This window comes from Microcebus murinus, chromosome 14 (genome assembly GCF_040939455.1).
Source record: "Microcebus murinus isolate Inina chromosome 14, M.murinus_Inina_mat1.0, whole genome shotgun sequence".
Lineage (NCBI taxonomy): Eukaryota > Metazoa > Chordata > Mammalia > Primates > Cheirogaleidae > Microcebus > Microcebus murinus.
Window position 1 is genome coordinate 53033336 of NC_134117.1, and position 15186 is coordinate 53048521.

Genomic DNA, 15186 nt, shown 5'->3' on the forward strand with positions numbered 1-15186 from the left:
AAACGGCACGTGGGCCTGGCCTCCCTCCCCGGCCCTCCCAGCCCTGCGCCTACCCTCACCCCAGCATGTCACCCCACCCTGCACCACCCACCCCCTTGTCTGTGACGCTCACTCTTTGGTGGGCTCTGACACACGGACTGGCCGGCCATGGCGTGTACAGCCCAGTGCTGGGAGATGGGCGTGCCGTGTGTTCGTACATGTTGAGCTCGAGTCGGAAGGTGGTGCAGGCACTGTCCTGGGGCTGAGGGGCTGGATGGCTAGAGCCGGCTGAGGAAGACTTGGCCAGCTCCAGCGTTCGGCTAAGTTGGCTCGTTTTGGAAGGTTGGGATATCCTTGGTTTCCCGCCTGCTAACCATCCACTCCCCGCCCTCGTTTCTGATAGGAACCGGATGATGCTCTTCTTACAAGCAGCCTTGTGTTTCCGAAGAGGGGCTCAGCCCTCCCAGGGACTGGCCAAGGATGGGCTCGGGGCTCTGCACTGTAAGACGAGAGGGTGACTGTCACCAAGAGGCCTCTGAAGCCTTTACCTTGTTCTTCAAAAGGGGCACAGGAACACGGGGGAATCTGTAGGACGAGTGTCCTGGTTTGACAGCAAAATTAGCACCAATTTCTTTCCCCTTCTTCACCGTTTCGCAGACAGAGGACGCATTCTCAGCAGCCGCTCTTAGGCGCCACCTCCACTCTCGGATGGATCGACTGTCGTGGTCTCATAGTGCTCTGTCCAAGTCACTGTTGTTGTACTTCGTGATGTCCCCAAAGCACAAGAGCAGTGACGCTGGTGGTGCAGAAATGCCAAAACCAAAGCCAAGACAAAAACAAAGAGGGGAAGAAAAGAAGGGAACTGTTTAGATCAGGGGTTTGTAGATTTTTTTCCTGCAAAGGCCCAACAGTAAATATTTTGGGCTTTGCGGGCCCTGCTGTCTCTGTAGCAACTACTCAATTCTGCCTTTGTGGCATGAAAAGCACCGTGGGATCCGTAAACAAGTGTGGGGGGGTGGCTGTGTCCCCGTAAGGTTTTATTTACAAAAATAGGCGGTGGGCTGCGTTTGGCCTCAGGTGTGGTTTACCCACCCAAGGTTTAGATGAAAAGAGAATTCTGAGTCACGTGGGATGTGTGGACTTCGCATGGATCCTCATTGGAGCGAACCAAGTCTTAAAAAACAAGACAAGACAAAAATATTTGTGACAGTTGGAGACATTTGAACAATGACGAAAGACGATTTTAAGGAATTATTGTTAATTTCGTTAGGGGTGACAAAGACTTTATATGGTTTTGTTGTTGTTGATGTTGTTCTGATTTTGTTTCTAAAGAAGAGTCTTTATCCGTTACTGATACTAAATGGCAGATGGTGTTTGGGGTTTGCTGTAAAACAACCCAGGGTGTGCAGAGGAGGGGCAGAGATGCCGCAGGACTGGCCATGGGGTCATCACGATTGAAGCTGGGTGGTGGGTAAGTGGAAGGGTCTTCATACTAGTCTGTCTTCTTTTGTGGATGTCTTAGAATCTGCATAGCGAAATCTTTTAAAAGGGCAGACAAGAAAGAACTCCCTCTTCCATTGCCTCTAGTCACAGTTGCATCGGGTGAACATGTGATGCCTGGAGCTAACGCAGTCATTTTGCGACTAAGAGGGGACGAGCGTGAGGACGAAACTAACCACCACGCATGACAGTGTAGATAAAGGGAAGAATGAGGATGCTGGATGATTCCCCTGGGCTGCCAACTTAACCAGTTCCAGAACTGGACAGTTGCAGGATTCCTTTTAATGGGAGACAATAAATTAAATCACATTTAATTTTTTTTTTTTTTTGTTACTTGCAACCCAAAGTCCCCTAACTGACCTAGAGAAAGGAACAGTATGGAGGCCCGGCCCCTCTGCTGCAGGATGACCGGTGGTATCTGAGAGTTCACCAGGTTGGAAGACAAGCTTGTGAGAAAGGGACCCTCGCCAAATCTCTCTGAGTCCTTCTCCCACACCCACAGGGAACTGGGAAATGGGCGCGATCACTGCTTTCCACCTTCCCTCTCTTGAATCCCAGAGGGCCGATGCCGGGGGCTGCAGTGACTTTGGTAGGAGAATGCTGACGCTGCAGTTACAGGCCCACAGGCTCAGGAGAGGAAATGGCAGGAACAGGGCTCCCGAGGGGCAGCTGGCCTTTCTGGCATCCCTCCTTGCAAGGACAAGATCTCCTCTCCCTGCACCCTCAACACGCAGTAACCGCAACCACACAGCGTCTACACACGGGGCACAAACAGCATTGTTTCTAACTGATCTCATGGCTCAGCTGGGCTCGGGGTGTCAGCTGTTCTGTAATGCATGACAAATCACCGCGGTTAACTTAACCCGGCCTGGTCTCCTAGATACGGTCCTTAGACACTTGCCAAAAAATGTGCAGAGGGAATGCAGGGGAGAGAAGGAGAAGGGTGATCTGGAGAAAGGCCACACAGCCCGGCCCCTGTCCCGTTCATCTGGATGCCCCTGGAGCTCTGCCAGGCTCCTGGAGTTCAGATCTGGCTGCAGCCCAGGCTTCGGAGCTGGGGATGGGAGAGGAGGGTGGGGCCTTTAATTAGGAGCAGGTCAGAGGTCCTCAGTTAGTTTGTTCTCAGTCTTAATTTGGCTCCAATTTTCAAGGCTTTGCTTAAATTGGAGCATGCATCAGACTCCCCTGGAGGCCTTGTTAACACACAGATTGCTGGGCCCCTTCCCAGAGTTTCCGGTGGAGAAGGTCTGGGGTGGGGCCTGGGAACTTGCATGTCTAACAAATGCCCCAGTGATGCGGACTCTGCCGGGCAGCGGGACTCTGATTTGAGAACCACTGGCTTTGAACTTCTATGCAGTTAGCAGGAGGAAGAGATCCACCAAAGTCTTCTTCCTCTTCCCTTTGGGCTGAGGTAGGAACTGATGAATAATCCACGGGCAGAGAGAGCCTGTGGTCCTGGGTGGGAAGAACTAGCACCACTGATGCTCTAAGCTCACTGTGAACCAGGAGCCAGGAGACCCGGCATGTTATCCTGCCCCTGAAGGCTCTCACTGTGTAGCCTTGCAAAGTCACCTCTGCTCTCCGGGCCTCAGTTTGCCTCTCTGTAAAATGGGCACGTGGCACTTTTTTCTATATGTGTTATTTTCACAACCAAAAAGTTTTTAAACATAAAATAGGAAAACAAAGTGAACTAGGTGACCTCTAAGGAGGCGGAGGTGGGAGAATCTCTCTGGCCAGTGTCACTGTGCCCCTGGGAGTCGGAGAGTTGGAGTCGGACTGGGGTTTGGACATGGCTGGGATACTCACCAGCTGTGAGCGCTGAGTGCCAGGGCAAATCGCCTGAGCCTCGGCCTCCTCATCTATGAGCCTAAGGATGTCGACCTCGCAGGGTTGCTATGGGAATCCAGGTAAAGGTATAAAGTGCCCGGCCAACAAGTATTAGCTAGGATGGCTGATTTTGTTATTTGTAGTATTTTTGCAAATATTTGCAAAAATTTTGCAAATATTACAAATATTTTTACAAATATTTGTAATATTTTTGGGGCCACAGAAAGCAACTCTTCTCTCATCCTTGCCTGACTATGGAGCCTCTTGGTCTTCATGTTGATAGTGGACTCAGAAACTTCCAAGTGTGTGTCTCAAATTTCCCCTGGAATGATCTGGGAAATGCTTAACTTCACAAATTTGAACTGTTGAACTGTTCCTTCTCCAACTCCTATTCATTTGATTATTAATCCAATTAATATTTATCGAGGGCCTACTATGTGCCCCATAGGGCAGGCACTGGGGATTCCAGATGTGGTCCCCGCTCCCTGGGGAGCTCAGTACAGAGGGAAGCAGATGTTACCCTGCGAATCGCACAGAATCAGGAGAGACTCAACAGCGAGAACTGCCGTGAAGGAGCCCCAAGGGGCAAGGACAGTTTGGGAGGCCAGCACAGGCTTCAGGAAGGAGTGGCTAAAAGGATGATGTCTGGAGGTAGCATGGGTGGACTGGGTGAAGAGGGATGGGGAGCATTCAGGGCACAGGACAGCCTGTGCAAAGGTCCTGAGGCACCATAAGCATGATGCCTGCAAGGAGCTAGGCTGGGACTATGAAGGAAGGAAGGTGGCACAGGGGGTCTGCACTTTATCCCAAGAGCAACACAGCCTTTGGAGGCTTAGTAGCAGAGAGAGCCACGTGACAGCTCACGTATCTCCTCTGTTTGCAGTTGGAGAAGAGATTCCAGGGGCCAGAGAGGAGGGGGTGATCTGTTAGGACAAAACTATGGCAGTGACCAGAGAAGGGATGCTGGTGGCCCGGATGGCATGGTGGGTGCATTTGCGATGGGAAGAAGTAGCTGTATTTTGAAGATCCTTTGGAGTCGACTCCACAGGACTTGGTGGGGCTTGATGTGTCGGGTAAGAGAGGTGACAAGGGCAGTCCTGCTGTCTGGCTTCCTACCTGGCTGTCTAGGATGGATGCCGGTGGCTCTTACTGAGCTGGAGTGGAATTCCCTCCTCCTCTCCCAGGTATTTCAGAGCCCCGCTGGTCACTGGTCACACCAGGGGTTGTAAGATAAGAACCCTCTTCAGGTGTTTCAGGGTCCTCGCCTCCCCCAGGTGGCAATAAAACATGTAAAGCACTAGGTATAGCACTGGTATCCACCTGCTGGGTCCCCTGAGCTGTGACAACATGGTGCCTTTCAGGTCACCCTCGGCAACCTCTCTGGGGAGCTGCTGGCCTCTTGCTGCAGGGACAGCCTCAGGCTGACACCCCCACTTTCTTGGTGGGGGTGGGGGATCTGGGACTGCCCCTGAGGTGGGGAGATTTTGTCATCGCAGCCTTGAACCACTCGCCTGTGGGAAGATGGAGCAAGGGAGGAAGAGCCTGGCGCTCCAGCAGAGGCTGTGCTCTTACAGGTGAGAGAGCAGGTGCTTGGCTCTGCAGCCAGGGCATCCGGCCCTCCTCTAACCCGCTGTGTGACCAGGGGCGAGTCCCTTTTCCTCTCCAGATTTCAGTTTAACTAACTGTAAAATGGAGTAGGGCACTGGACTGGGCACTGTCTCCATACCCCTCTAACTCTAAATCTCCGGGGTTTTGTCCATGCTGGAGGGAGCACGGGTGGAGGGGACTGCTTTCCTCCTCCGGGCGACATCCTGAGGGGTTGCCCAAGCCCCAGTCCAGCTGTTCCACCTCTGCACACTCTTGTCCTGGCCGCTTTCAGGGTTAGACACCTCCACCTTCTGTCTTTCTGGCCTACCTGTTGGAGTCTTCCTGAATCATGAGTTCCAGCTAGTATAGCCTTTCCTCCTCCCGCCAGGGACAGGGACGCTCACGGCAGGCTGGCACCTTCCTGTCTGTGCTCCTGCAGTGCCAGACCTGGGGCACTTCCTCCTCTCCACCGCTCCTGGAGAAGCCTCGGCTCGGATGCATGGTGTCTGTGAACACCCTCCAAGCGCCTCCTTCACGGAGTCCCCGGGGTCCCCTGGGGACCTTTCCCATTCATCCAGAGCACATGTCTCTGCCCCTCTCTTACCTGGGTCTCGGGCTTTCTCATGCACACACCACGTCTTCCAGTTGCTTGGTGGCTCCAGGCAGCCAGCGTAGACTTCTTGCCTCTCCCCGCCCAGGGCCGTGGACTAGAACTATTGGGTACATGTCGGGGGACTGTCAGCCTGAGGAACCCCCAAGCCACTCTCCCCTGTGCAAAGTCCCAAGGCGAGACAAGGGAAAACCCAAACTTGCCTTCCTAGGAGGGTCCCCAACTGACACCCGGGGATTTCTTTGCTTTGGCCCTGTCCATCTCCAGAGATGGGGCCACCCAGCCATCTCCCCCACCCCTGGCCCTGACTCTGAGTTACACCCCCATGTCCCCTGTTCCTAACAAAGGCTTCCTCAGTAGAAAAGAGCTCGGACACACAATACTTGCCAACAAAAGCAAGCATTGTAGCCCCGGGGAAGGGGGTGGGGGCAGAGAAACAGGGTGAGGTTTTGCTTTCTGCTTGCCAAGACTGGCTCATGAGTCAGGCCACTGGGGTCCCAGCTGCAGTCTGTCCCTCTTGACTTGTCCTGCTTGTGGCAGGAAGAAGGGGGTGGAATGGAACCGAGGCCTCTGAGTTTTCTAGGGGAGTTTCTCTGGGACGGCCCTGTGGCATGGAGAAAATGAGCAATCCTTACGCCATGACTCTTCCCTTCGGTCCCACAGGGTCCCCACTCTGCAGCTTGGGAAACTGAGACCCTGAGAAGCGAAGTCATTTTATCCTGAGATCATTTAGTGGGTCTGCAGAGCGCCAGAGCCAAGGGGTGCCAACCTGGGCACCTCTCAGCCTCTTCCGGAAGCTCCTGGGCACACACACACACACACACACACACACACACACACACTCACACACACACTCTCACATTCTTGCTCCCACCAGCCCTCACACACAAAATGCCTCCTGGCACTTGACTTCGTGGATCTCAAAGGACCAGGAAGAGGAGAAAAAGGAACTCTATTCTTCCCTAACGTAATACAGATCAGTTTGGTGGTACCATTTCCAAATAACTGGGTGCTCTGGTATTGCTTGGAATATTATATATTTCAGCTCTCTGAACCTGCTTCTTAAATACACTGGTCCTCCAAAATCTTGGCATCATTTCCAAGATTATTTATTTCACAGTTATTTCAAAAAAAGAAAAATCTCCTTTCTCCAATTCCCACCTCTGGATTGCATGAAATACAGCTTATTTGCAAACTGTTAGGAACACATTTATGGAGTAAAGCAAGGGCATGGGTTTCCTGTTGGGCTGTCTGACTTAACTGCTGAACTGGTCCCAACACCATTGCAAGACCGGCACTCACTCTTATCACTCAAACTTTTGGTTCTTTCCACCTTGGGCTGTGGCACGTGCTACTGGTGTCAGCGATGGAAGAAGAAGGTAGTTATCGTTTATTGAGCACCTGTTATGTGCCACAGTTAACATCTATTTCACAGATGAGAAAACTGAGGCTCAGAGCTAGGATTTCAATTAGGGCTGTCTGTGAAGCCAGGGCTCTCTCCTCACCCTCCTCATCCCTGCCCGTGGCAAGGACAAAGGGCAGCCAGTGCACCCTGGGCCCAGGGAGCGGCAGTTTGGAAAATAGGCAGATCCAAATGGTTTATGGTTAGTGGGTCACTAGGACCATTATGAAAGAAAGAGAGAGACGTTCTCTACTGGGAGGCTCGCCCCCAGACCCATCCGCAACGCAGTCGACACCCCTTTGGCCCCAGAATTCTGGAACAGAAATAGGCGTGGAAAGAGTGGCCGTGGAAAGCGGATCGGGCCACCACTCCAGGGAGCCCAGGCGTCTGAAGGGACAATCGGCCCAGTGAGGTAGCAGCCCCTGCGCCGCCGGCTCCGCGTGGCACTTCCGATCCCGGCCGCCGCACCCCCCAGCCCGCGCCCCGCCCCCAGCCCGCTGCGCCCCTTGCTCCGACCCGCGCCCGGCCCCGCCCCGCCCCGCCCCGCCCGGTGTGCCCACCCCTGGCCCGCCCCGCCGCCCCCTCGCCCGGCTCCCGCCGCGTCCCGGGCGACACTGCGCGGGCGGACAGACCGGCCGGCAGTTGGCACGCGGGGCCCGGCGCGTCAGCGGCTCGGCTCTCCCGCCGGCAGCCTCGGGCGCTCGGAGCCAGCGGTCCAGGCGGCGGCGCCAAGCGGGGGACCGGGAGCCGGCGGGAGGAGGCGGCGGAGACGGGAGGCGGCGGCGGAGGAGGAGGCGGGGGCGCCGGCCGACGCTCGGACAGCCGGGGGCGCGCCCCAGCCTTGCGCGCAGCCGGGGACCTGGGGCCCGAGCGCCCGCCGGGCCGCGTCCCCGCGCGGCCACATGGCTCCACTACGCGCGCTGCTGTCCTGCCTGCTGTCCTTGCACTGCGCGCTGTGCGCCACCGCGGGCAGGCGGACCCCAGGTGCGTGCGGGTTGGGCGCGCGGGGGCCCGTGGGGTCCTGGGTGCACGCGATCAGGGTGGCCCGAGGGTGCCCGAGCCACCGAGGCAGCGTTCGAGCGGGTGGGAGGCAGTGTGCACACTCAGGGCTGACCTGCTCTCTCTTCTTCCCCATGTGCCACTGGCGCTGTCCCGCGGTTTCCCTCCCTTTCTGGCACTAGAAGTAGAGAGAGACCCCAGGAGAGGACTTGGGAACATTGAGTCTCTTCTTAGAAGCAGTGTATATGTCACTTCGTTTCTCTCTGTCTCTCTCCCCTTCCACCCTCCCTCTCTCCCAGTATCTGTCTCTCTGTCCTGTGTGTCTCCTTCAGTGTCTTCTCTGTCTCCAGCTTGTGTGCAGGGGTGAGTGTGGGTGTGCGTGTGTCTGTCACACACAGACTCAGGCTAACAGGTGATTGCCTCCCACCACGCCCTGCCCATAAACACACTCACGTCCTTGGACCCCCCAGCATGGCATTCTCAGAGGCTGCAGACATCCTCTCTAGCCAGACCAGATATACAGCCTGCTCCACACCTTGCATGGGTGCCATCCTAGTGCTCTGAGCTCGGGGAAGAAGTCCTGGTCGTTTCCACGCAGGGCGGCTGCTTGTCTGTGAGCCCTGCTCCTGTGCCCCAGTGGGACCCCTCTTACAGCAGTCTTGGGGGTCCTCTGCTATAATCATCAAACTAGAGGAGAGTGAGCACCCTCTGTCCACAACTGCCCTGGGCATGGGGGATTTTTGGGAAGCATCATTGTCTATGTTTTATCAGTACCGGGGACTGGGGAGGCGAGTGGTAGAGCTGTGTGGAAATGAAAATTCCTCCCAAACTCGCGTCCATGAATCACCAGTCCTGGAAGCCAGGGAGCTGTCATTCGTGCCCAGCCTGGCCGGGCTCAGGGAGAGCTGCGTGGGGATGGGCTTGCTGGCATGTGGCCTGCAGCATGGGCCATGACCTCACACTTAATGCAGCCCAAGTGAGCAGGTCACCCCCTGTGTCTCCTTTTATTTTTGAAGATCTATATTTATCCAGCTTGGGGCTGGGCCATGCAGAAATCTCAGCAGCCACCGCGCTGCTTAAAAAAAGTTTCCTTTCTAACCTCGGAAAAATATAGAACCGTGTAGTCCCTCCCTCCCCTCTCCAGCCCCACCTTCTCATTGACACGTGCCACGATCCCCTGGGTTTCTAGGTGTGTTTGTTTTGCCAGCTGCATTCTTGGGAGCCTGGGGAGAAGGGCCCTACCCCAGCCTGGGCTGGTGACTTCAGAACATCGGGGAAGCTGGGGCAGATCGGGGCCTCTCCTCTCCTTGCCCTGGGGGCTTTCGGGGAATTTCAGCCCTTTCCTAGGCAGTGCCCAAGGTTGGAAGGCTTGTTGCTAGAGTGACAGGGCTGTTTGGCATCATTTGTTTTCTTCTGCTAAGTTTAAAAAGGATCCAGGTGTTACGGGAACAATTTATGTCTGCAAAGTACCTGAACACCGTTCATCCAAGTGTAGAAATCCAGGAGCTCAGGAAGCAGTGGATGGAAAATGGATGAACTTGGGCTAAGGGTCCATCTAAGGTGACACTTAGGATTGCAGATCCCTCCCTGCCCCCATGGGATTCCTGACTTCCCCTTACCTCTGCACGCACGCATCGGAAGTGACCCTTACTTTACCTCCAACAGAGCTGCGCCTCTCTGGAAAGCTCGGTGGCTATGGTGTGACGGTGCCCTGCAGCACGGATTTTCAGGGACGCTTCCTCTCCCACGTGGTGTCTGGCCCAGCAGCAGCCTCCGCAGGGAGTGTGGTAGTGGACGTGCCACCCACACCACCGTCCCACTCCGTTCACCCTCGGGTGGCTCGCAGCCCCCCGCGCCCAGAAGGAGGGACCCTGCGGCCGGGCAGGACGGGGCGCCACTCCCTCTACTTCAACGTTACTGTTTTTGGGAAGGAACTGCACTTGCGCCTGCGGCCCAACCGGCGGCTGGTGGTGCCAGGAGCCTCAGTGGAGTGGCAGGAGGATTTCCGGGAGCTGTTCCGGCAGCCCTTGCAGCAGGAGTGTGTGTACACTGGAGGTGTCACTGGGATGCCTGGGGCAGCTGTTGCCATCAGCAACTGTGATGGATTGGTAAGGGACGAGCTCTCCGTAAGCTGCCCCCTCCCTGCACGTGGTTTTCTCTCTGGCTCCCCTGTGTTAGGGGTTCCTGTGGACATGTGGTCGGTGCAGCCCGGGCCAAGTCGGGGGCTGTGCTGCCTTCCCCGAGAGCGCACCCCACGCCCCTGCTGGCTGCCAGGTCCACGCTCTGCCAGGTGTGAAGGGGCCGAGTTGGGAGGGTGCCCTTATCTTGTTCACCCCCTCACCATCTGTGGACCCACCTGGACCACGAGCTACCTGGCTGGGATGTCTGCGTCCAGGCAAACTCGGGGGTGAGGAGAGCAGGCTCTGGGGTCTGACTTGGAGGGTTTGAATGGTGGCTGTGCCCTAGCTGGGAGGGTCTGGATAAGTTAACCTCTCCATGGTTCTTTCCCTTATGCGTGAAGTGGGGATTTATTCATTTTGCACGAATTTACTGTTCTAGCGGGAGAGGGGCTGTGGCAGCGCCTGAGGCAGACGGGGTCCCTGCCCACATGGAGTTGACACGCTGCTGGTAGTCATGTGACCCACCTTGCCAGGCAGCATGTTGGGTGGTCGGCGCCTGCCTGGTGCACGGTGGAGGCTCAGCCAGGTAGCCACTGTTGTTGTTTTGGCCGTCGGTATATTACGTCCTTCCTCTTCCACCTGTCTCTCCTCCCAAAGCCAGCCTGCCCTGTGCTGGCGGCTCTGCGTGGTCCCTTTCTTAGGACCCTTTCCCTGCTCCCAGATGCCCCCAGATGCCAGCTAGTTGGCTCCATACTGCAAACTGGAAAGCCGAGGGTGGGCTCCCTCTTTCCCAATCCCGCCTGGGGCTGGCTCCGGTTCCCTCGCTGCTCTGCCTTAGGGGGCACCCGCATGACATCCTCAGGGCCCTGCTCGGTGGCTCCTCCCGTGTTCCCTTCTTTGCCAGCGACGTCAGGTGTGAGCTGACATGTCCCAAGAATGGACCCACTTGCCTCTCTGCCCTTGAGCTTTGAGACGGAGCAGGTCAGATGGGGTGAGGGTTCTTCCTCCCTGGCAGGGCTGGGGGTGTTCCTCACCATCTTCCCACCCTGCCGATGTCATGGCTGCCTTTGTCCCGGCCCGTGACCCTCAATTGTTTATTCGTTACTACCCCCTTAATGTTTCAGACATTTCCTCCTAATTGTTATTCCTTCCACCTCCATGAAATGTTAGTTTTTTTAGAGGTGGAGTCTTGCCATGTTGCCCAGGCCAAGTGCAGTGGCTGTTCACAGGCACCATCATAGCTCACTGTAGCCTCAGACTTCTGGGCTCAAGCGATCCTCCTGCCTCAGCCTCCTGAGTAGCTGGGACTACAGGCATGCACCGTTGCATGAGCTTTCCCCATGAAATTAAAATAGCACAGATATACTGAATATCTGTTTATATACTGCATGCATATTCATGCTTTATATACAGAAAATTGATGTTTTTTGCCTTCGCTAGAATCGATTTCCACCCCATTGGAGGTGATAGGGCCCCCAATTGAGAGGTACGATCTACGCAGCGGTTGGTTCTCAAAGTTGAATGTGGGCTGGAATCACCAGAGCACCTCGTCAGAGGTGTAGAGTTTGACTTTTAAGGGAGGGACCGAAGATCTACATCTTTCCCAAACTTTCCTCGGAGCAGACTTTGAGACATCCAGGTCGTAAGGTCAGCCGGAGAAGCCCAAGACCTCGTCTGGATTCTAGGGTGAGCCTCTGCTGCTGGCTGTGCACTTCTGTGCCACAGGAGCCCGTGGTCCACCCACTGGCTAGAGCTGTGCTGTAGCCACAAGTTTTGGTTGAAAATCCCAGGTGATATACGGAATTATCTGCAGTGCAGACGGGGAGACAGGAAGTGCTGGTGCAAACCAACAGCCTGGTGGTATTACGTGTTGAATTCCTTCTACAGTCATCCAGGTAGACTGTAAGCACTTCAGTGACAGGGCTGGTGTCCCTGCTTCTCTGCCTGCCCACTTGGAACGAGGCACAGAGGAGATGCTCAATCAGTCCATGCTGGGGACCTAAATTAAGGCGTGCATAGTGATTGTCGCCACTGACAAGGCGCTGTCCACCCCGTTTGTACCCTGAAAACCTCCCTTGTCTTTGAAGCAGCTGGGCAGCCCGTTGACAGGTAGAGACTGGCTGCTGGGTGCTGCAGGATCAGGGCCATAAGGGACCCGGACCCAGCACCGCAGGAAGCATGATCACGTGGCTGCACAGTGTGGTGTCGGTGACAGCGAGTCCTGCTCTGGTAGTCGGGGCTGGCGGACGGTGGGCCTGGCCCTGGGCCTTCCTCAGATGGTACTGCCGACTTTCGGTGGGCTCTGAGTAAATGTTCTCATGAGCTGTGTGACCTTGGACGAGTCACTCCCATCTCTGGGCTTTATTCTTCTCATCCGTCCAAAGAGGGGCTGCACTCGACACTCCCTGGCAGACGAGAATCGATTCTGTGGGACATTTGCCAAAGCCGGCTCGGGTGTCAGGTCCCAGAGGCTGTCCACGTGAGCTTCAGGAGGCTCGTTCTGCAGCTGGCACAGAACGGTGGCTCCAGGACATGGCTTGCCTGGGTTGCCCTGTCCTTGGTGAGGACAGGAACGGATCTCGCTGGGCTGAGCCTTGGGCTGGGTCACTGCTTACCACAAGGTCACTGCTCGTGTCCTGGCCGTCCCCAGAGGCCAGACCTGAAGTCTGGCACCTGGAAGTCCCTCCAGGCCCCAGGGGTGGTGCTCTCTGACTGCCTGTCCCCTGGGGCTGCCAGCACAGAGGTCACCCCAGGCCGGGACTTCCTCACTTCCAGCCCCCTCCAGTAAACTGTCCCGTGTTCCAGGATGGCAAGGGACTGTGCCACAGTGACCCAGCTGAGCTCACCTTTGGGCTCGAAGGCCACGGTGTAGCATTGCTGAAGATAAGATTTAACTCTGCATCTTCATGTGACGGTCTGTGGATTTTAACCTTGTCTTCTCTAACATCTCAAATGCCAAAGCCATTCAATTCAAAATATACGTACTGAGTGCTGGCCAGGGACAAAGTCCACAGGGAGATCCTAAGAAAACGAAAGTGACGCAGATAATGACAGCAGCCTTAACGAGTCCTTCCCACATAGCCCAGGCACAGCATGCCTGCTGCCATGTACATGCGTTAACTTCATCCATTTCGTAGCTGAGGAAACTGAGTCATAGGGAGGCGATGCGGAGGTAATGCAGACAGCTTCTATTAGCACAGGACTTTACAGTTTACACAGCCCTCATGCCCCCTTCAATCTAATGTGGTGTGTGTGCAGAGACTGTTATTACCCCTGCTTTGCGGAGTCAGGTTCCTGTCCCCAAGGAACTTGGGTGCCAAGCAGCAGCAAGCCCCACTAGTAGATTTTTTTTTTTTAATTTTTTTTTTTATTTCGGCATATTATGGGGGTACAGATTTTAAAGTTTCAATAAATGCCCTTCCCCCCCTCCCCCCACAAGTCTGAGTCTCCAGCATGACCATCCCTCAGATGGTGCGCCTATCACTCGTTATGTATGTATATACCTGCTAGTAGATTTAACATTCACTTGTTGGTTTTCCAGAACACAGCGGGGATGGGTAATCCGTAAATGGGAGTGATTACTCTCTTTGATGTCAGAGAAGGTGACGTTTGAACTGGGCCTTGAAGGATGAGTAGAAAAGTTTGCTGGGTCCAGAGGGTGGGGAGGGTACTTGGGGCCGAGGGAAGAGCTCGGGCGAGCTGGCGGTGGTCGGACAGAGGAGGGAGAGCCATGCCAGCTGGGTGACTGGCTTCTGGGGCCTGGATGCTAGGAGACACCTGGGTCAGGGGGCCTTGATCTGGAGGAAGGGCAGGATGGAAGAGGGGGTGAGGGGACGTGATGGGGCTGCCAGATCTCTGCAAGAGGCTGGGCTGGGAGTTGGGAGACATGGCGCTGTGACTCCGAGCAAGTTGCCCTCCTTCTCTGGGCCCCAGTGACCTCCTGGATGCACGGCGGAAGCTGGAGTGGGTAAACTTGGGCCCCTTCCAGCTCTGGCACGGGCGCTTTGTGGCACGGGGCAGGCCTAGCTGGAGGAGTTTGGAGCCAGGCCCCCGTAAGCCTGTCATTGACTCTTCTCTCCCTGGCGGGGACGGGGCCAGCTCTGGGCCAGGCCTGGGCTGGGCTGCAGGCTCAGAGAAGAACGAGACCGGTCCCTGAGCCTGGTCCTCACAGCCAAACCAACCTTCCATTTGTAAGACGGTCTGAAGAAAACCCTCTCTGTGTGGACAGAGACTCGCAGCCAGCTGGCACCTCTGCTGCCCTGGTGAGAAGTTTGGTATCTGGCCTCGATCCTCATTTCCAACTCCTGCCGGCCCATGGAGTCACTGTCCCGGGGGTATCGGGGGCAAACACCGGGCGGGATCTGCCCACTGTGGTGAATTCACGCCGAACACTGGGGTTGGACACTGTCTTGCTTCCTGCCCTCGCTTCTGAAGGGCCCCGTGTGTGTCATAGCTGGGGGAGGGGGACAGAGGGATCTAGGAATGAATACGCAGGGCCCTTGCCCTGGAGGAGTTTGAAGACTAATGGACCAGACATAAAAGCAGACTAATTATAATCCTATGAGAGGCAGCAGCAGAAGGACCCATTTATTTTGGTTTGAGCATCTAGGAAGGCTCCCTGGAAGAGGTGGCATGGGCTCAAGACTGTTCGAGCATTATAAACATAGAAAATAGTGCCAGGCCCCTGGCCAGCAGGAGAATGACTGGCCCAGCCAGCCTCAGGGATGTTTGGGGGTAGAAAGGAAGGGATGTGGAGAGGCCTAATCCTACCTGCACAGAGTCTCCTCTGGGGAGGGGGCAGCTAGCCTGGGATGCTGTCAGGCCCAGGGTCCCGGGCCAGGAATGTGTCCAGGGGTCAGCAGTGACCTGATAGGCTGCTTTTCAGAGCTACTAATTCTGTGCACCTGGGAGGAATGTGGGGGCCTGGGGTGAGGGACAGTTTTTTGTGGGTACTGAAGAGACTATGGGGTGCAGACATGGGGTCAGCAGAGTGGGGTTCCAGCTCCTCAGTAGGGCCCTGTGCTCACTGTGTACATCTAGAACCTAGAGCACCAGCCTCCTGAAGGATTGCTCCCCCCATGGCCACTTCTGCCTTCTCTGGCCTGGATGCCCCAGATTGAGGTGGGGGCACTGGGGTGATGGTGCCCTGGACCAGGGTGACA

General features: G+C 55.8%; 1 protein-coding gene and 1 long non-coding RNA gene across 3 annotated transcripts in view; one reads left to right on the forward strand and one right to left on the reverse strand.

The window, feature by feature from the left end:
* Nucleotides 1-984: 984 nt before the first annotated feature.
* On the reverse strand, nucleotides 985-5787 carry LOC142875648 (uncharacterized). The gene is made up of 2 exons (XR_012922969.1): nucleotides 5498-5787; nucleotides 985-1152 (listed from the first exon to the last, which is right to left on the reverse strand). It is a non-coding gene; the product is annotated as an uncharacterized LOC142875648 (long non-coding RNA).
* Nucleotides 5788-7516: 1729 nt separating this feature from the next.
* The window catches only part of ADAMTS14 (ADAM metallopeptidase with thrombospondin type 1 motif 14), a 75325-nt gene continuing 67655 nt past the window's right edge, over nucleotides 7517-15186 (forward strand). For both annotated transcript variants that reach the window (XM_076010074.1, XM_012762608.2), the window contains exons 1-2: nucleotides 7517-7889; nucleotides 9570-10012. In XM_076010074.1, the coding sequence (XP_075866189.1) occupies nucleotides 7808-7889; nucleotides 9570-10012 (525 nt within the window). In that variant the 5' untranslated portion in view covers nucleotides 7517-7807. The remainder of the gene's footprint in view (nucleotides 7890-9569; nucleotides 10013-15186) is intronic.